Here is a 21,663-nt window from a genome sequence, read left to right as displayed (position 1 = left end):
AACTGCAGGCACCATATATATTATTTCATTTATTCTTATTATATTTCAGGTTGGAAACAAGTTTGAAGACCTTATGGTCAACACATTGATGTGCAACAGTGTAGACATAGAAACAGTAAAGCTCATATTGCAAACTTTCTTTCTTTCTAGTACTTTATGCTGCCTCTTTAGAGTATTTATGTGTAAAAATAAGGAATTTTAGGTTTTTTATGGGGGGGGTAATTCTATCCAGTTGTATTTATCACAATTGCCACCCCTTCATAGGGTCATTGGGCTTTGTACAAATAGCAAATCACCTAAGGAATTTGGCAATCACTTCAGTCTCCTTTGTATTTTCTAATACAATAAATAATTTCCAATGGACTTCCTATTTAGAGGGACTTGTTTAAGCTGTTTATCTTTGAAAGTCCCAATTACATATTGTATGGTTTTCTCAAAACAAGATGGAAAAAGGTGTGGCTCTTTAAACAGAAATCTACCCTCTGAATGAGAACAGTACGGAAAGAATGGCTCCAGGGGTAACTAAAATGTCTTTTGACCTTTTTAAGAGTTTAATAACAATCAGAGGCATTATAAGGCTTAGTGGTAATAAATTGCTTTTATAAGAGTATGAATCATTAAGTTTAAAAAATAAGTTAAAAATGATGATTGGCACGCAAAAGTGGCAATTATTTTGCGTAAAGGCAAAAAATGCTATAGACTGTAAAATCTTGCTGAGAATCATAAAGCATACCATCAAGAAAAAGAAATAAAGCTGTTACTGATGTCTGAAAACTCCTTCCCAGGATGCAACTAATTCTTCCATTAATAAATGCAGTGTGTCTTCCAACTAAGGTATAAACATCAGAAGGGTAAGCAAATCATTTTCTTATTAAAGAATGAGACTTGTGAAAATGTAATTGCCCTGTGAAGTCAAAGAAGAAAACAAACTACTTAATGACGTGGAAAACTGCAGCCAGGCCTAGATCAAAAGCCGAGCAGAGCCCCTCAGGTACAGCCGAACTGTGTATTACTCAGAACCTGAGGAGGAAACATGCATACAGTTCAGATCCAGCACCAGGAGAACGACTTCACAGGTGTCATATGAGTAATGAACAGAAAGGAATGCCTTGGGAAGACTGCTCAAGGGCCTCTGATTGTCAGGCAGCCACTGAATTAAAAGTTGTATTTCTAGAGTCTCTTTTGTTCCAATTTCATCACTGAGTGGAATGGAGAAATTCAGCAATGACAGTAAGTTTTCAGAACAACAAACATTCTATATAATTAAAGGCTAATATGCAAATTATCCCCTTGACCAGGAGTTCGACCAGGGGGTGGGGACGCCCAGCCAACCACCTGTGGCTCCTCCTCCCGGCCAGCCCCGTCCCTGATCGCCCCCCCCCCCACCCAATTGGGGGCAGGGCCAGCCAGCCAAGCTCCTGTGTTTCCCCCCTCCCTCCAGCCGGCCCAGCCTGATCGGCCCTGATCGGGGTGGGCTAGCTGGACGCCACCCGTGCATGAATTCATGCACCAGGCCTCTAGTAAAATAAAATAATTATTTCTTATATCCTGCCTATTTTTGCTAAACTTTCAAATACCTTTAAAGACATCAATGATATATTTCTATTCTTTGGTGTTTTAGGTGACGACTCCAATGTTCATTTGTAAATAAGTCAGTGATATTTGTCACTATTGCTTTCTCTTGATAAATATTCACTTTTAACTAACAGAGTAGTTTTATGTTAGGATATGTTAGTAGTTTTATGTTTTGCCCTTCTGTTACATTTGAATATACCTACTTCCAAATTCCAAAATAAGCAAAAGCATTAAAAACAAAAATATTTTACTGCCATTAGCTTTTGGGTAAAAATTTAACCTCTGTTTCTTAGGATGGGGAATACTAGTAAAAGGAGGTTGGGGGGAGGGGGCAGGAGTAATCTTCAGTAGCATTATAAATATTTTTGATCATGTAGAGCATGAATGTATATTGAAATATATAGAACCAAAATAGCAGTCAACTGGATTATGTTTTTTCATGTCTGTTTTTTTTTCTTACAAAATATAAACAGGAACCCTTATTGTGCTCCTGACATTAACCTGAGACAATTTCATGATGAGGTGATGATGGTGATGACAACAAGACTATAAAGACACCTGACAGGTTCTCAATGCTTCACACATATCAGTCACTGTGCCAAGTGGCTTATGTGGCTCACCCTGGCACAGCCTTCTGTGATCCTACACTCTGGTGCAGGAACAAGGCTGAAGGAAGTGACTCACAGAGGGTCAGTGGCAGAGCCTGGCCTCAGCCTCAGCTCAGTGCTAATCATTCCACCCCCCAGACTCCCCTCCTCCAGCCTCAGGACTCTTGATCTGGAACTTTGGGCAGTGCCCCTCCACGTGCACACGTGGGCTACCTCCAACATTGACAGGTTTGGCTCCTACCTGAGATTTGTGGTCATGAATTTACTAGGTGTACCAGTTAATAATGGCGGATTTTGTAATCAAAGAAAACATTGTAATTTCAAGAGAAACATCAAATGTGCTTTATTCAAAGTAATGTCCATTGCTAGCTACACTTTTCCCTCATCTTTCAGGTAATTTGTGGATACCGTCCCAATAGAACTTTTCTTGTTTTGAGGCAAACCATTCAGAGACCCAATTTTCTACTTCTTCGTATGTTTTGAAGTGCTGCTCAGAAAGTGCGTGTGCCATCGATTGGAACAAGTGGTAATCTGAAGGAGCAAGGTCTGGTGAATACAGCGGGTGGGTTAATACTTCCCAGGCAAGATCTTTTAACATGTCTTTAACTGGTTTTGAAGTGTGTGATGGTGCATTATCATGAAGCAAAATTACTTTGCCATGTCTTCTGGCACATTCTGGTGGTTTCACGATCAAAGCGTGGTTGAAATTGATTAATACTGGTAGCGATCAGTATTAATGGTTTCACCTGGTTTTAGAAGCTCATAATATACCACACCTTCCTGATCCCACCAAACGCAGAGCATTGCCTTCTTTCGGAAGCGATTTGGCCTTGCAGTCGAGGTTGATGATTGACCTGGATCAACCCATGATTTTTTGCATTTGGGATTCTCAAAAGAAATCCACTTTTCATCGCCAGTCACAATTCAATGCAAAAAAGACTTCCTTTCGTGCTGTTGAAGCAACATTTTACTGATGACTTTTTGGTTTTCCATTTGTCTTTTGTTCAATTGATGTGGCATCCATTTTCCTTCCTTTAAAATCTTTCCCATTGCTTGTAAATGATCGGAAATTATTTGCTGAGCAAAGTTTAATCTTTTTGCAAGTTGTTTTTGAGTTTAACACGCATCTTCATCCAATAATGCTTGTAACTGTTGGTCTTCAAACGTTTTCAGTTGACCTGGATGTTCTTTGTCTTTCACATTGAAATCATCACTTTTAAAGCATTTAAACCAACGTTCCCAAGTATCTTGAGATGGAGCATGTTCACCATAAGCTTCCTGAAGTATACGATAACTTTCAGCAGCACTTTTCTTCAAAATAAAGTAAAGAATTAAAACTTCCCGCAAATGTTCTTTTTTTGGCACAAAATTCAACATTTTTAAGCGTAAAAATATCTATGATGTTAACACCTTCAGCAAATTTGACATATGAAGTTTTGAAGCTTGATATCAATACAACAAAATGGCATACATATCAAATCGCATATATATCAACATATGTGTAACTCCATCTATTGAAAAAAATCCGCATTACTAACTGGTACACCTAGTAAAGTACACTACCAGTGAGGTTAGGGTGAATTAACATAAGTCACAATTTGTATCACACATAGCAAAGACATAAAAGTATGTGGGAAAAGGCAGTTGCAATGCACCTTTAAATATGTTCCATTTTACAGTGTGGTGTAAATTCAACTTCTCTATTTTCCAACACTGCATCTGATGAAGCAGTAAGCTCATTCTCAAACTCTCAGCAGAAAAATGATATCAACAAAATTCTCAGCTTTGGAGCATGGCCTCTGGGCTAAAGTTGACTTCAGCTACTGAACTGGAAAACCATGGCCAAGTACAGGGTGTTATCACCATAGTTAAAAAGGTGGCGGGGAAAGAAGCCAGCTGAGCACAGTGATAAGAGACTGGATCAGCTGGGCTGGCTAAACCTGAAACAGAGAGGCATCCCAGACAATGGCTACTCCCATGGCACGGATGAACCGTGTCAAGATACGGTCAAGACCTCTTCCATCAGTGATTGCAATGGTCCCAAAGCAGGACAAACTGGATGGGTCGCAAATGGGCCAGAACAATTGGACCTTTAATAGTATGGAGAGGATTTTCATGAATTGAGGACAGAAAAAGCATAGAGAACATAGAGTTTGCAGCGAACAGGACCTTAAAAGAGAATGTAGCCCAGAAATTTAAAAGAAAAAAAAATTAACATTGGCACAGAGCCATTCACCATTAAAGACAACCTTCATTCCTCAAGTTCAATTTTATTTTACCACTTGATATATTAAAACAGCATGCTGATTTTTCCAGGTTTCATAATGGCTATTCTGGAATTTAAGTTATTCCATAGTAATCTATGTACCATAATGATAACATAACTTATTATGTGGCTGAACAAAATGCAAAATAAATTTTAGAAATCTGAAAGCATGTTCCATCTGATTGTGTGGGTCTGTGGCAGTACACTGTTCTGTACCAGGGGTCAGCTAATTTAGGATACAATGGCAGAATTGAATAATTGTGACAGACTGTATGATCAGCAAAGCCTCAAATATTTACAATCTGGTTCTTTGTAAAAAAACAAAAAAAGTTTTCCCATCTCCTGGTCTATTCAACTGTACTGTATTTTTTTTTGCCTTATGCTGCTCCAAGTCCCTTTTGGAATGAGGTAAGAATGTCAATGAGCAAATAATCACTTTCCAACAGTGGCTCCCCTCCTTGTTGTGATATGTGGGGGCTTTAATGAAGGACAGATCTAAGGCTGACAGTCATGTGATAACCCCCCCGCACCCCCCCCCCCGCAGAGGGAGGCCCCGCTCACCTGCCACAGCCTGCTGGTAGGTGGCCTGGGCTTCCCTCTTTGGGGCAATTGTGGAGCCCCCTATTGATTGATTGCCCCAGCAGCCGGTGGCCTGGGCCTCCCTCTGCAGGGTGATCATGTGGCAATAGCCAGGTCCTGGACCAATCGAATAGCACTCTCCTTGGCTGGCCTGGTGCCAATGGGTGTCATAGTATGGTCGTCCGGAAGGTCCTCGATTTGCATATTACGCTTTTATTATTATAGACTAGGCATGGTATGCCATACATTGTAGTGACTCCATATTCTATTTTGTTCTTCTGACATATGCTGGTTTCCCTGTTTTATTATCTGATGAACTAGCCTGGACTCAAAGTGAAAAACTTGTTTTTCTGCAGAGGGCTGACTTTTTTGCTCAGGTTTTTTGTTTGTTTTCTTTTTCCTGGGTCTCCAGGGGGTTTCTCTTGTGACTGCAGAGTTTGTGATCAGCCGGTGCTTTCAACAGAGGGTATATAGAGACGACTTTAGCCAGTGAAGTGTTGTCTGCTCTCTGCTACCCAAACTATGTATGGGTTAAGAACTCATTCAAATTTGCAGCAAATAAGTCAGTCTCCCCAGGCTTTCCATTTGCATGTGCTCCTGCGGGAATTCCCTGTACACATGCTGTTCAGCAGTCAGCCATGAATGCAGAGAGCACATTATCTCAGCCCTTGCATAGCTCTTGGCTTCCAAATCTCCCCCTTAAATTTCTAGCTGCTTGGTTACTCCCCACAAACCACATCAGCCATCTCTAACCAGTAAACTTGTTTTTAACACTGGTGTATGTGTGTTGCGGGGAGAAGGGAAAGGGGAAGATGGGGAGATGAGAATACCCTCCGGCATCTTAACCAATTCAGTAGCAGTTTTTCATAAATAAGCATTTTCAAGTTCTTTGCTGTCTCTGATTATTTTTTAAATGGTTGCAATCAATAACTCTTGTAGTTTTATACTATTTTTTATGAAGTATCATCCAACTGAGGCAGGCAGCCATCAGTGGAAGTAGAGTCTTAACCATAATTTAAGCACTTATGATATATTATCATGATCTCATTGAACATTATATGAAATCAGATTACTTCAAAAATTAGCCAACCATAGTAGCAGGAAACAAATTTCTTGTTGGCAAAATTAAATTTCAGATCTAATTTCTATAGGGTTGGTAGAAACGGTAAAAGAAAAATGTAAAAGAAATACAATATAAAGAAATATGATGTGACCAAGGTCTGTTAATCCCACTAAGATCTTTAAAATACATATACCTACCAGGGAAATTTTAAATGCATGAAGTTTTTTTAGACAAAAGAGTCAATTTGATTTAGACCCAAACCTCCTGTTGAGGGGGAAAAAAAGCATTACTGAGTATAGACTATAGAATATCTCTCTTGAAATGTAGAGTTCATTGACATTTAAGAAAATTACCTTGAAGGCGGCTAAACAATGCAGGCTCAGTAAGGCCATCACTACCGCCAGAAGGATGGTGGCTAAATTCCGAATGTCCCAGATGGTCTCTACCAGAGGAATACTGCCGACCTGCCAGTCATAGCACAGGGTAACAGGTGCAAGCAGAAGCCACACGTTGAAGGCCAAGAGGTAGGAATAGGTAAGGAATCTATGAAGAGAAGAAGAATCGCTGAAACATAACTCATGATCCATGATATTATATAAACATTCATTCTCCCTGTTTCTATTAAATAGCATTTCTACACTGTCAACATTATCTTATAGGAAAAGGCAAGGTAAGATGGAATTCCTTTAGTCATTACATTGATCATTTTGGAAAATATCTAATAGTTTCTAGTCACTGTGGTAGACGCTGGCCTTTCAGTGGTGAACAAGTAAAGACCTAGTTTCCACGGCATACACTCTAAAATTATCATGCAAATAAACACACTATAACCTGAGATAAATGCTAGGAAGGAAAAGTTTCATGAAAGCATATGACAGAAATGCTGCCCTGTTGGGTATGATTCCCCGGGTAAGAAATGTGTGAACTGTCCATCTTTAATAGTTCTCAGAAACCTGTAGTAGATATGAAAATATTTAATCATTTTAATAACAGATTAGATATGAAAATATTTAATCATTTTAATAACAGATTATCATTTTATAACAAGTTGATCCATATTGAATTATTTCCAAAAAATCAAGTGGAGAGACTAGCCATCGAGGAGGCAAGTCCCACTATCCTTGCTAACACAGGAACAGCCAGGTGGACCTAGGGGTGGAGGTGTTACTCCTGTTTCCTGGCTGTGTCTAGGTACTACCAGACAGTGGAAAACATTCTAACTGGTCCCCTTCCTTTGAGGGTAGAGAAAATGAAATTTATTTAAATTTATTCAGTCAACACAAATTCATTAAGTCGTTTTCTAGACCCCTGAGAACTGCAGAACTCTCAGCACATACCAAATTCCATCCAAACCTCTGTACTAGGAGAGGACCAAACCCTAGCATTGATCCTAGCACCATAAGGCCACATGCCTAGAACGACCCCAGCCTCCCACGAAAACGCTTGGCTGAGAAAGCTCACACCACCAGAAGAATTTACTATGTGTTCTAGCTAACACCTGAGGAGAGACCAGCCAAATCCCTTTCACACTGACCGACCCTTGGTCGTTTTTCACATCTCTGACTCTGCTGAGCCCCAGCTTGGCCCCTCTCTCATTCTCCCTTTAAAGTTTCTAGTCATCTTTGCACAAATGAGACTGGTGCTCAGCTCTTCCTGATACTGTCAGTAGTTCCTGAATAAAATCTATTTTCAATGCTTTAACTGATGTCCAGCTGTGTTTACCTTTGACATCCTAGATGGGATTCAACAGAATAATCAGGTAAATTCCTTGTCCTTGAGGGATGTACAACCCAATATGGAAAATAGATGTATAGAATTAAAGAAGCCGAACAAGATGAGCACCATAAGAGTGCAGAAAGTGAAGAAAAGTCCTCGCCTGTTTCTTGGATTCTTTTGGAGGAATTCTTTGGATTGGCAAAGTCATTAGATCAGAGAATCTCTAAGTTGCCTTCCAGTATGATGAGTCAAATCACCTTGCACTCCTCTCAACATTAGCTGCTTGTTTGGAACATCCTTCCCAGGCCTTCCTAACTCGATCTCCTTCCCTTTCTTGATGGGGATTATTAGTATTCATCAACTCATCTCTCAAATCCGAACAGACAAATGGGTTGAAGGGATAGAGATATTGCAATGGTCTTTCCCAACATTATTCTCTGCTATTTTTAATAAAATGTTAATGTACCAATAGTGTAGTATATATTGAAATCTTGAAGAAGTCCATGCTTTGTTATTTAACAAAAATGAAACAAAAAATTGCTGTCTCCCTTTTAGGCTTGATTCTGAGAAATTGTCTTATGAGAATGCCAACTTCATGGAAAGGGTATTGGGTTACTTTGCACCTCTGTTTTTCACAGAGCTTCTAAATGATCTAATTATTAGCTCAGTAAGAGTCTCTGTGACAGCTTTAAGGAAGAATGCTGAATCATCAAACTTAGCAGGCAAGTCACACAGCTTTGTCGCTCAGTGACACCCCAGGTCTCAAAAATTACTTTAAAAAATAATATCTGTTTTTCTTGATATCTTACCTAATAATAGACAAACATGTAAATTAACCGTCCCTCCACTACGCTCACCAGCCAATCCGGGGAGTATGCAAATTAACCCAACAAAGATGGCAGTTAATTTGCATACATAGGGGTGAAGCGGCGGAGCGAAGACTGAAGGCTCTGTCTGGAGCCACGAAGACTGAAGGCTCAGTCCGGAGCGAAGACCTGAGTCCCAGGTGCCGGAGGAAAACCGGTGCTGGCAGCCAGCGGAAGGGATGGCCTATTGCACAAATCTCTTCGTGCAATGGGCCTCTAGTTACAGTAATAAGCAATAATTATAAATGGCTGCAAAAAATTATTAGGTGAAAAGCTGATGGAATACTTTATAATGAACGGATCAGGCTAAATCAGGTGCCTAGAACTTGCTAAATAATTTTAATGTCACAGAACAGAGACCAACAGCCAGCTGTCCACCAGATGGATATAGATACTCCTACATATGAAGCAGTCTTGTCAAAAATATTTAAACTTGAATCTGACCAAGCCCTTTGTTACCAGTTCACATCAAATACAGAAAACACTGGAACACACTAAAGGACTCCACAGGCATGCAATATGCAAGATCTAGGATGTTGCAAATTCTAAAACACAAAGGATGGCAGTTTCTTCAACAAATAATGGTGATGAGATGGGGGTAGGGCAGGTGGCAGAAAGAAGAGTAACACATAAATTAAGAGTCTTAAAAGACATATCAAACAAAGTACAGCTTTTGTTTAGATGCTAACTCAGACAAACAACTATTAAAAGTAACCACCTAAGAGACAGAAAAAAAAATGAGACACTGATTGGATATATGATACTGGAGAATCATTGCTAATTTTTAAAGTATGATAAAGGTATTGCAGTTCTCTTTTGTAAGGGTCCTTATCTTTTAGAAAAATATACGAAAATATATGCATATCAAAGGATCTGATATCTGGTATTTGCTTCACAGTGATGGACAAGAAGCAAGGAGAAAGAAGCGGGTGGGGGTATGAATGAAAAATTGGCCATAAGTTTGGATTGTTGAAACTGAATAAGGGGTACATAGAGGTTCTTTATGTCATTTATTCTACTTTTGCACAGATCTGATATTTTCCATAACAAAGACTATATTTTTAAATGGGCAGAGAAGGCAACAACAGAATTGCAACAGGAATACTTCCATATATTATAGCTGCAAACACTATGCAGAATTTTTTATTTGCATGTTAAGTGCACATTCCCCCTTTCCCTGCAAGTTGTCCTCAGTTTCTTATGTTTGTGAGATTTGCAATACCATACTAACAAATAAGCAAATAAAGAATATTATTTTTTAAAAGTTAGAATTTCAACTTCGTTATTTAGATTTTTCAGAAATGCTCATTGAGATTGTTGACACAGATTGTAACCCAAATTGGTTAAAAAAGGAATGTAAATCACAGACTAAAAGCAACTCCCCTTCTTGTAATACTAGGTCAAGAGCATTAACATACCACAAAACTGTCAACTTACTCCTTTTAATACAAATGTATAGTTTCCAGAAACTCAGAGATATAACCTACCCTTCATTGCATATGATTTCAGATCAATGCTGATAATAATAAACGGTTTAAACATAATTTGAAATACTGAAACAGCATTGCAAAATTTTTACAAATTTAAGTATAAAGAAGGTACTTGAAATCACACCAAAAGCTAACTATATTTTAGGGGGCTAGTGGAGTTAGTTGGAATCAGCAACTGAAGTATTTCTTCTTAACTCATTGACTATGAATTACATTTCAAACTAATCATCTTGTTTATTTCTGCTAAAATTTCAGAAATAAAATGATATGTTGAGTATCTCTGCCTGGCTGGGCTTGGGCTCTCTTTTTTAAAACCAGAGCAAGAACAAAATGAATTATTTACCAATTTTCTACCATGAATTCTGCTAACAGGAGGGAAGCCACTAGAATATCTTGCGAAAAAATGGAATATACAGCACAGGAAGCTAGGAATCCAGCTTAAACAATTCAGTCATGTATTTTCACTGATAAGCCAGGAAATACATGAAAAGTAAAAGGAAGATGAGGCTGTGGGGAACTGCCATGCATCAACGGGAACCTAATGAAACTGTGAGGCTCTTTAATCTAAATCTTCACTTTTGTCAAGAAAAAAACTAGAGTGCTTGATGTGCAAAAATATGCATAGATTCTGTTCTTTGCCTTTGAAAAGAACCTTTCTTTTTTTTTTTTTTTTTGCTAAGAAATAATGTAAACCTAATGTATTTTCTTACCCTAGAAAGATGCCTATGATAGCTACATATGAAAAATCAGGCACTGCATAAATGTATAGCACTTGCATGTTTTATATGAAAAATGTTACTGCCCAAAGGATCCTTCTTTTTCATTCACCCCAGAATCATTCACTGTTTCATAAATACTACAGAACATGGCCCGACTATATCCACCTGCTGGCCTCTTGGGAAGGACAGTGGCTAAACTGTCAATATACCAGCCTCGGTGTAAACCACCTTTACTGCCACAGTGGATGACCCCAGACTCGGCCTCTACCTACTGGTTTGAGAAATCTGCCCTTCCCTTCCCTAGGCTGTTCCCTATTTTCAACTCCTGAATGTCTATGGATGCTTCCAAGGACCTCCACAGTCTCACTGTGCCCAGAAAAAATGACAGACCTTTTCCAGGCATAACCTGCTCATATCACCATTGGCATCTACTTCCCCTGCCTATCACCTGCCCCAGGACTAGCCACAGATGCCCCTTCCTACACTATCCCTCTTGACAGACAGGAGAGCCTCACCAGAATTCAATAAAAGTTGAGTAATTACTTTGCACTTCTCTAAGTGCTGAAGGGTAGTAAAATCTAGTCCCTTACCCTCTCTCATTGAGCCAAGGTTTAGCCTCCACTGAGCAAACATGTGCTGACTGCTTACTGTGCATCAGGCACAGGTTTCCAGATTTCCATACAAGAATCCCATTGCTATACTAACGAACTCTATCCAACATTAAAACCCCTTAACATGTCCAGCATTTTCCAGCTCATAACACATTTGCATCTAAGGATTATCTAATCCCAACATGACCTTTATGCAGTGGCTATGACTCACTTTCCCAGGAAGGGGAATAGCCTTGAGGAGGCTGAGACTTGTTCAATGTCCCACTGCAAGCCCATAGCAGAGCCTGCACACAGGATGGGGTTTTCTGACTCCACATACAGTTCTCCTGTCAATTCCTGTGATGTGTAGTCTTCCATTAGCACACCTTTATTAAGGTAGAGAACTAAACAGCAATATGATGGATCAAATATTGATATTTCATGGAGAAGTATCTGTTGGAGACCCTGATTTATTCCTTGAACAGTGCAGCCCAGAAGACCCTTTAGCTAAAGCAAGGCTGACATAAATTTGAAACCAGAGTGTAATGTTGTTTACAACACAGTAAACAGATGAGCAGCACACAACGAGAAAGAGAATCCTTACATAAAAGCTTGGGCCTCATGTTATTAATTATGAAAAGCAATGTTTGCCTTTATGTCCTAATGTTACCAAAAATTAAAGAATTTCTTCTTTAATCTTTATCAGCTTCTCAGGGATTTAAGATTGTAATGGAAACACAATATGTAGATTTAAAGAATTATAGAGTTTTCTGTAAGATGCTTGCCAACAACTGATCCCTAGTCTGGAGGTAACATTGCTACCTCCACAGGCTCCCTCTTCCAAGTCCCTCCTCTCTCTTCTTTCTTGTATTTCTCCCCCTCATGTCCAAGATCCAATACCAATTAGATACATTACTATTGCATAGTGTCATTTCAGTTGGCAAAACTAAACTCGATAACCTTTATAATATCTTTTATCCCTAAGAAGCTACTTTTCTATGAACATAATACAGAATACACAGTGGGGACAACAGCCCCCTTGTAGAGAGCTCTTCGGCCACAGCTCATACCTGAGCATTTCAGAAAGAGTTAAACACACCACCCTCCGGACACACTTAGGCTGCTGGTCAAATAAAGATTCCCTCGCCTGGCAGGTGTGTCTCAGTGGTTGAGCATTAACCTATGAACCAGGAGGTCAGGCTTCGATTCCTGATTATCTCTTATCATTGATGTTTGTCAAAATGAGAAAATGTTGTGCTTTAAAGGACACCATCAAGAAAGTGAAACAATTCACAGAAAGGTAGAGAATGTTATAAAGCATATATCTAATAAGGGACATATATCCAGAACATACAAAGAACAGTTATAACTCAATAATAAAGTAACAAATAGCCCAATTCAAAACTGGACAAGAGATCCGAATAGACATCTCTCCAAAGATGATATAGACATGGCCAATATGCCCATGAAGAGATGCTGAAGATCATTAGCCATTCAGGAAATGCAAATCAAAGCTACAATGAGATACCATTTCACACCCACTCATATGGCTACAATTAAGACAAACAAAAAGATTATCAAAGAGTAATGTTGGCAAAGAAGTTCAGAGCTAAACTCATAAGAAATCATATGAAACAAAGCAAAACTTGACCAAGCTACTCTTAAAAGTTATTAGAATTTTTAAAACTATATTAATTAGTAACTCCAGTATTAATAGAGTAGTTTACTAAACATAGTTTAAAAGAAGATATAGTACGTGAAGGACAGAAGCACAGATGCTATAAAAGTTGTTTGGATTTATACATCCAATAAAAGAGATAAAGTATTAATGAGACAGAGTGACAGAGCTGAATGACAAACCTGTGGTTAGTAAAGATGGACTCACAGAGCGGCCACATCATAGCTAAATCACAGCTGATGAGGAAGAAAAAAACAACAGAACTAGGAAACAGACCAAGGTAATCCAATTTAAGAATCATCAGCTTAATAGGGGCCAAATAATTTATGCAAGCAGAGTAGAAACCTTATTCGGGAAAGGAATTGAAGACAATTTTCTGGATGCTGTAAAGAGTGAACTATGGTGCTGCCATATTAGAGAAATGTGAAACTCGATATATAACAACTGTACTGAAATGTCCCTGGGTATCTGTGTATTTTAAGTACAAAACACAGGAATAAAAACTTTGTTTTGTTTTGTTGAAAGAAAGAAGAGGAAGACTATAAAGGTGTAATAGGATATTCTATATCTTTTTATGAATTAATCCTTTATCATTGAAAGTATTATATGTCTTCTTTTTCCCCCCACTGCCCACCCCCACCCCCAACTTGAGGCCTTCAGCACCCTATTGTCTGAGTCCATGGGTTATGCATATATGCATACAGGATCTCTGCATCTTTATATTGTTGGAATTGCCTTACATAGATTTATAGACAGAAAATCCTGGATAAAATGTGTAGCAGACCCCTCTGAAAAATGTACATGTATCCCTTGGAAGTAAAAGGCAGAACTTGACAAATGACTGGTCCAACGTCCTAATTTTGCCAGAGGTTCCACCAAAGAATTTTATTCGCCCCATCCCCTCCCCCACAGAATTTTATTTGCCCCATCCCCTCCCTGACAGTACAGATAGAGGGGCACTGAGACAGAGACCAAAGGCCCTTGTCCTGACACCATGGACCTGGGGCCAGGCACGTGTTTACTGATAACAGAAGACATACACAAAATAATTGGTTGGTGAGTTGAGAGTAGTCTGTTCTTGTTCTCGCCCATCTGTTTCTCTGACTGCATCTTGGCTTTTGGAGACTGACAATGCAGGGAACAGGCTGCATCTAACTACAGAGATAAGAATACAAGCTCAAATTCAGGAGACCAGAAAGCTTGGAGGAAACCCAACCCAAAGCTAAAGCAAATGGAGCCATTAAGCAAGAAGAGGATCTGGCCAAGCTGTTTTTTCTCTTAAAAGCAGAAAGTAGCTATTTAAGGAGCTACAGAAACTGAAACAATTTATCAATGAGCTAAAAATGTCCAGACAAGGAGCCCTGGAGATTTTAAAAGCCCGTGAGAGATGCCTAAAAAGGACAAGTAGATTGCAACATTAACAAAAATCTGAGTTAGAGATGCCAATCTTAATTAAAGGTTTAATTAAAAGCATGTTGAAAAATATAAGCTATAAACAACAATTTATAAGACTCTAAACTGCCTCCAAGGGATAAGCCGACACTAGAGGTTGAATACCATATGATTTCTGAAGGTATATTCAAGATTTTTAAAATACGTTGTAAGCAATGAAAACAATTGTGACATAATATCTATTTAAAAAATGGCTTAATCAAATGTGAATGTCTCCTTTTTGAGTGGAAAATAGTCTTTAGGAACAATAAAGAAAAATATGGAAGGCCAAGAAAGTTAGAAATTTACCAATTAAAACATATAAGGTAAATGAGTGAAATAAAACAAAGATCACTGCCTGGCAAAAAAACAAAGTCCAACAATCTGTTGTCCCTAAGAGATACGAGGAAACCAAAATATAAATGTCTCTACAAATCAAGTTTTCATTTAAGATTTATATGTTATTGCAAACCTGCCAGAATGGAAGGTTACTCTTATGAAAATAATATTACTAGTAGATGTTAAGTGTATGAAACTATGCAAAGTTAAGAAGAGGGCATGTTAATGTTTAAACATTATAGCAACAATATATCCTGAAGAAAGATATAAAAACTGTGAAATATAATTATATCTGAAAGCCTCAGAAGAACATCACAGCAGACTGAAGAGATAAGGAATTAGATTCTTCTCAATGAACCAGATCCACTGATCAACATCCCCTCTTGATCCAATACCTCTAAATCCCTTAAGACAAATAGTAAGATATAGTTAGGTATATCTTAACAAAAGTTTGTGTTCATTTCTGTTTGCTACTTTCAACTTCTCCACTCATTTTAATCTTAAAAATAGTTATGATGTCCAATCAAGCTCTATGCCACGCTGTGCATTGTTCTGTAACAGTTGCCATATGGGTCACTTAATAGATATTTATCATTGATGATTAGTAGTCAATAAAATGCTTTTTGAATAAACACATACATGCCATTATGACAGCGGTTCTCAACCTGTGGTTCGCGACCCCTTTGGGGGTCCAACGACCCTTTCACAGGGGTCGCCTAAGACCATCGGAAAACACATACATAATTACATATTGTTTTCATGATTAATCACTACGCTTTAATTATGTTCAATTTGTAACAATGAAAATACATCCTGCATATCAGATATTTACATTACGATTCTTATCAGTAGCAAAATTACAGTTATGAAGTAGCAACGAAAATAATTTTATGGTTGGGGGTCACCACAACATGAGGAACTATATTAAAGGGTCGCGGCATTAGGAAGGTTGAGAACCACTGCATTATGAGAACAATAGCAACAATATAACAAAATAGATCCATTCGTTGAAAAGAATTCCAAATGTATGAATAGTCGTTTCTTTTCTCCCCACAACCTGAATAGAACAAAACCCTCCTTTCTTTAAAATCCAACTTACCATTTAAGATTACAAATCAATTTAATTAATACCCAGTAAAGTTTTAAAAAAATGTATTTCTACTGACCTTGTGAGAATGTAAGGGGAGAATGAAGCTGGATTATCTTGCTCTGAAAAGAGGGGCATCGATCCTCCCATTATCCACAGGCGGAAGTACAACACAACAATCACCTTCAGGGAAAAGAAGATTTGGTAAGAAAAGCATTGCTTGTAAAATACTGTAGTTCATTCACACTGTCTGTGTCATGGAGTTTACATGTCTGTAGAATTCCTTCACATGTGCCTTCTAATGCTTTGTGACATTTATGGCATGTTAACTCTTGGATCCTAAGATCAAGGTATTAGAATTTACTGCTGATTCTATTAAATAATCTGGATCACATCTCTGAGCCATGTTAAAGTGAAACATCCCTTAGCAGATAACTCAAAAGCGTATATGTACTTACATAACTTATGACCAAAATGGCCCTTTTTAAGAATGGCCGCATGGTAAGCAGGAAATTTCTATTACTGCTTGCAGTCAGATACCTGAAACAGGAAAGAAAAAACATCTTAAATACAGGTCAGAGTCCACCACACATTAACGTTCTCCTTTCGGTCTGACTATGCTGCAGCTCTGAAAAGGGCTGGAAAAGACCGAAGCTAGGAGTGTGGCTTCTGGGGCCAGACCACTTGGGTTTCAGTCCCCCAGCCCTGGTGCTTCCTGGCTGGAAGACTTTGGGCAAGTTTCTTAACCTCTTTGCACATCTATTTTTCTCACTTATAAAAGGCGGGGGGGGGGGTAATAATAGTATCTACTTCACAGGAGAGTTGTGAGGAATAAGTGAGACAATATGTAGAACGGGGCCTAGTAGTACTGTCAGCTATAAATATTACTATCCCATCTAATCCCAATAACCCAGACATTCTGTTGTTACACTGGTCACAGGGATGATCTAAAACAAAGTTGGAGTTTATTTGCCTACTTCACATAGTTTGAGAAGTGCAATGTCTTCTACCCACAAAATATTTCACAGATGTTTTACCCCTGAAAACAGAGGATGCCAAGGCTATGCGGGGTTAAGTCATTTATCCAAGGTAACAAAGTTAGCACCGGTGGTGGGATCAGAGCTCACCCGCAAGCAACAGATAACTATCTCACCTGCTTAAGGCCTTTGGAACCAAACTAGATTATAAGAATGTCAACTTCTAGTGAAGCAGGAACTTGCGTAGACCCTGCATCTGCCACAGAGCTCTCACTTGAACAAAATAAGAGCTCCATATATCCACCGATAGCACATGTGATCAGCTGGCTTTAATAAAGACAATGAAAGGGAAACAAAGGGGCCCCCTGTTAACCCCAAGTAAAAACCTAACGCAAGGCATGTTCACGTACATGCACATTTCTATATTTTAAAGTATAGGATGGGGCGGGGGAGTCAAATTGAATAGCATCATCCAGCAAGCATGCTCCAACTCATCCTTATTTCCCCTACCCTTTTTCATTTTTTCTGTGACTATTTTAAGCTCAATTTCTCCTCAAAGAATTTATCCCCAGAATCTCTTAAAATTTGCATTTGAATGAGGTCTCCTTACACAATGGGACTATTCTGTAGAACAGAGATCCTTTTATAAAACCTGAGTGGGTTAGTACCACAAAGAAATGTCCACCTTGGTAATTACTATCAAAATATGTATGATTCTTCTGCTCTGATTGGACATATGAAGAAAATGTGTCCACATGGCACTGTAAGGAGGTGACAGTGTCACTCAGGGGCGGGTCTCTTCCTTTTTCCTCTCCTGGTTGGTAAACAGCTGAGGATCTGACCTTTTACGTATTTAATGAGTGGAGAAAAGGTGAGCCCAAAAAAAACCACCCAGAGTCAGCTTTTAGCAGGCTCTGGACTGGATCCATCCCCAAGCACTATATGTAAATCCTTTCTTCTCCCTTGGTTCTCAAAAGAGAGCTTGGCAAGGAGCAAGGCCAGGAATCCTGTCAACTCCCACCATCCAGGTGCATCAATAATGTCCCAAAATAGGCTCTGGGAGCCCACACATCCTGAACGCACTAGATTTTCGGTATGTTTGCATCTGTGTGTTTTTCTGAGGCAAATTCCTTGGCTTTGATCTTCAGTGTTAACTTGGTCTGTGATTCCAAAAAAGATGCCATCACTGCTAAGCATGTCCTCTCAGCTCTGCCTTTACTCTGGCTATCATTTTCAGAATAACTCAACAAAGACCAGCCTTGGATATTTCTGCCATTCCCTCTGTGAGATAAATGGCTGCAGGGAGGGGAATGGCAGGGTGGGAAGGAAAAGGTGCTGGGGAAGGCTGGAGTTGCAATACATCTGAATGAAAAAGCACTTCTTGGGTTGTTCTGCTTTGGGAAGCTTCATTTCTCCATGAAGCTGGTTTATTTTATCACAGTGTAAAACTTAGAAGGGGTTTCCTTTCTATAAAGCAACAAACCATAGGGTTTAGGATTTTTTTTCAATGGTAAACTTTGGTAAATTCATAGTTCGTTTCACTTTGAGTTCACTATGATGGTTATTTCAGTGAGTTATATTTATAAGGTATCTTTTTGTTTAGAAATTCTTCCTCCATGAGAAATTCCATTTCCTTGAATGTTAACCTCCTGCAGGCACCAAATAATTTACTCTTAAAATGCAGCATCCCAAAGCAATGACAGCCTAGAATGATGCAGAGAGCAGCGGTTGAAAAAAAATGATCTCTTTTCAAGTCTTCTGTTTTTAGTTGTTTACCAATATTAAGTAACAAAAATAAGCCAAAATGGCATGGCCCCCTTTTTTTGATAAACACAAGGTCAAGCTGAGATCCCTGAGCTCAGACAGGGAGCACCCCAGGGCTGAAGGTTCTTCATCCTTTCCTCTTCTTCCCCCAACTCCCAACAAAAACAAATAATAACAATATTATTATTAATGATAAAAATGGAAAATAATTAATATGTGCCTGAGTGATTACATTGTAGCAAGTTATTTACCACTTACAACAAGTCTATGAGGCAGAACATTGTAATTCCTTTTTACAGAGGAGGAGACCAAAAAAACTAGAAGCAATACTTAACTGTTACATCAGGGTCTCTCAGCTATTCATTTCAAACACAAGCTAAAATATCTGAGGTGCCTTATAAGGCACTATGCAAATGCCATCACTGATTTACTTTCCAAGGAAGCCAGAGAAAATCCCAACAACAAAACCAAACCATTGAGGAAACCACTAGAATGGGAACCAAGGTCCAGGGTTTTATTCTTGTGCTTCCAACTCATTTGTTATGTGACTTGGAACGAGTCCACAGGCGTTCCATCTTTTGTTGTTTTTTTCCCCGTTATCAATGAGAGTTGGACTAAATGGTTTCTCTGTCTCTTGCAATTATACATCATTGTGAGGTTTAGGTGTTTCACCAAATGATGACATCAGAAATGACAACTGAGGAAAAATAGAGAGAAACCTACTGAAAATGTAAAGAAAAGGCCAAGGGATTAGGAGAAAGCAAATATTAATTGGCCCCCATTTTGAGTGGGCCCTTCATAATGTACAGTTGCATATAAAATATATTATTTATTTTGTAATTTAATTTTTATTGAGGTAATATTGGCTTATAACATTATATCAGTTTCAGGTTATGCTCACCACCATAAGTCCAGTTTCCATTCAACACCATCAATTGAGCCCCTTTACCTGTTTTGACCTCCCTCTATCCCTGTTCCCCTCTGCTCACCACCAATCTGTTGCCTGCCTCTATAAGCTTGTTTTTCTTTTGTTTCTTCATTTCCTTTTTTTCTTTTTAAATGTATTTTTTTATTGATTTTCAGAGAGGAAGGGAGAGGGAGAAAGATAGGAACATCAATAAAGAGAGAGAATCATTGATCAGCTGCTTCCTGCATGCCCCCTACTGGGTATCAAGCCTACAACCCAGACATGTGGCTTGACCTGGAATCAGACCTTGACCTCCTGGTTCATAGGTCGATGCTCAACCACTGAGCCACTCTGGCCGGGCTAGTATCTGTCTTTTTCCATCTGATTTATTTCATTAGCATAATAACCTCAAGGCCCACCCACGTTATTGCAATAAAAATGTTTTAACATTAATTTGGGTTGTTAAAATAGAGACAACACACCAAAATTGGAGTCACTTGTTCTAAGCCCATGTCACCAAACCAAGACTTAATGCTACCTAATTGTAAGCTAATTACAATTACAACCTCCCCCAGGAGTGGAATCTTAAATCAGTCCATCTGGTCAGCACTGTGAGATAATCTGCCCGATAGACCCCTGCAGTCCTCTAAAGCAGTGGTTCTCAACCTTGGCTGCACATTAGAATCACCTGGGAATCTTTTTAAAATCCTGATTTCTGGGCCTCATCCTCTGGAAATTCTGTTTCTTTGTTATGGGGTGGGGCCACAACATTAGCAGCTGATCGATGTTTCTCTCTCATAGATGTTTCTAACTCCCTATCCCTCTCCCTTCCTCTCTGTAAAAAATCAATAAAATATATTTAAAAATTTAAATATATATATATATCAGTAAATGCTTAAAAAACCAAATAGAATTTTAAAAATATTAATCTGCTTCCAATCTGATATAGTAGGCAGTTAGACAGACATGAGCAAAGTGGGAACAATAGGCCAGGTACAGAAGGTCACCAGGGCCAAAAGCCCTGGGTGGGTGCCTAGCAACAAACAATTGTAAGGAGGGACTTCACCCCCAGGGTGACCTTTCCTTCCCTAGCATATTGCTGGTCATGTGCTTTATTTATGCACTTTCCTTTTTATTGAATTTATTGAGGTGACACTGGTTAACAAAATTACACAGGTTTCAGGTGCACAACTTTACATTCATCATCTGTACACTGTACAGTGTCTCCACCACCTTGCTGGTCATGCAGTTGAGACCTGATCTTTCTCATCCCTGTCTTGCAGTTGGAATCCTCCCCTGACCTTCCCTCTCCTGGCATGTTGCTAGTGATGTGTGGTAGACCCCATTAAAGGAGGAACAAGGGGCCAGGGAATAGCCTCATACGACTCCCATACAAGCCCTGGAGATAACATCTAGGCCTCAGTTGTGTTTCAGCTTCAGGCCCAGAAAAGCAGTAAGGCAAGGTGGGGTGACACCATGGCTGACATCAGAACCAGGTGCGATGACTGATGATATCCTGCTCTGGTGCCAACCAATCAGTGGAGACCAGGACCCTGAGGTATTCCTCACCTGAAAAGCTGAAGAATACTCCATTGAGAGACCCCCTAAGACCTACAGATAAAAGCCCTTAAGCCAGTGGTTCTCAACCTTCTGGCCCTTTAAATACAGTCCCTCATGTTGTGACCCAACCATAAAATTATTTTCGTTGCTACTTCATAACTGTAATGTTGCTACTGTTATGAATCATAATATAAATATCTGATATGCAGGATGTATTTAGGCGACCCCTGTGAAAGGGTCGTTCGACGGCCAAAGGGGTCTTGACCCACAGGTTGAGAACCGCTGCCTTAAGCCAAAGGACCCAGGGCACTCATCCTCTCCCTCTAGAACAGGCCTCTGGCTTTCCCCACCCCCTTCTTTTCTAAGGCACACTCTCTCTGGAGCTCTCCAGCACCTTCCCCCATATTCTTCCCTCAGGCGCATTTTCTTTGCCTTTCTTTATCCTATG

General features: G+C 39.2%; 1 protein-coding gene across 1 annotated transcript in view; it reads right to left on the bottom strand.

Moving 5' to 3' along the window:
- The window catches only part of TMTC1 (transmembrane and tetratricopeptide repeat containing 1), a 227,269-nt gene that overhangs the window by 98,309 nt on the left and 107,297 nt on the right, over positions 1-21,663 (bottom strand). The window contains exons 6-8 of the mRNA XM_023752313.1: positions 16,466-16,547; positions 16,087-16,190; positions 6,445-6,634 (exon numbers count right to left, since the gene is read on the bottom strand). Of these exons, the coding sequence (XP_023608081.1) occupies positions 6,445-6,634; positions 16,087-16,190; positions 16,466-16,547 (376 nt within the window). The remainder of the gene's footprint in view (positions 1-6,444; positions 6,635-16,086; positions 16,191-16,465; positions 16,548-21,663) is intronic.

The sequence above is a fragment of the Myotis lucifugus genome, unplaced genomic scaffold (assembly GCF_000147115.1).
Source record: "Myotis lucifugus unplaced genomic scaffold, Myoluc2.0 scaffold_30, whole genome shotgun sequence".
In the NCBI taxonomy this organism is placed as follows: domain Eukaryota; kingdom Metazoa; phylum Chordata; class Mammalia; order Chiroptera; family Vespertilionidae; genus Myotis; species Myotis lucifugus.
The sequence above is the reverse complement of the archived record's forward strand: the minus strand, read 5'-3'. Positions and strand labels throughout refer to the sequence as shown.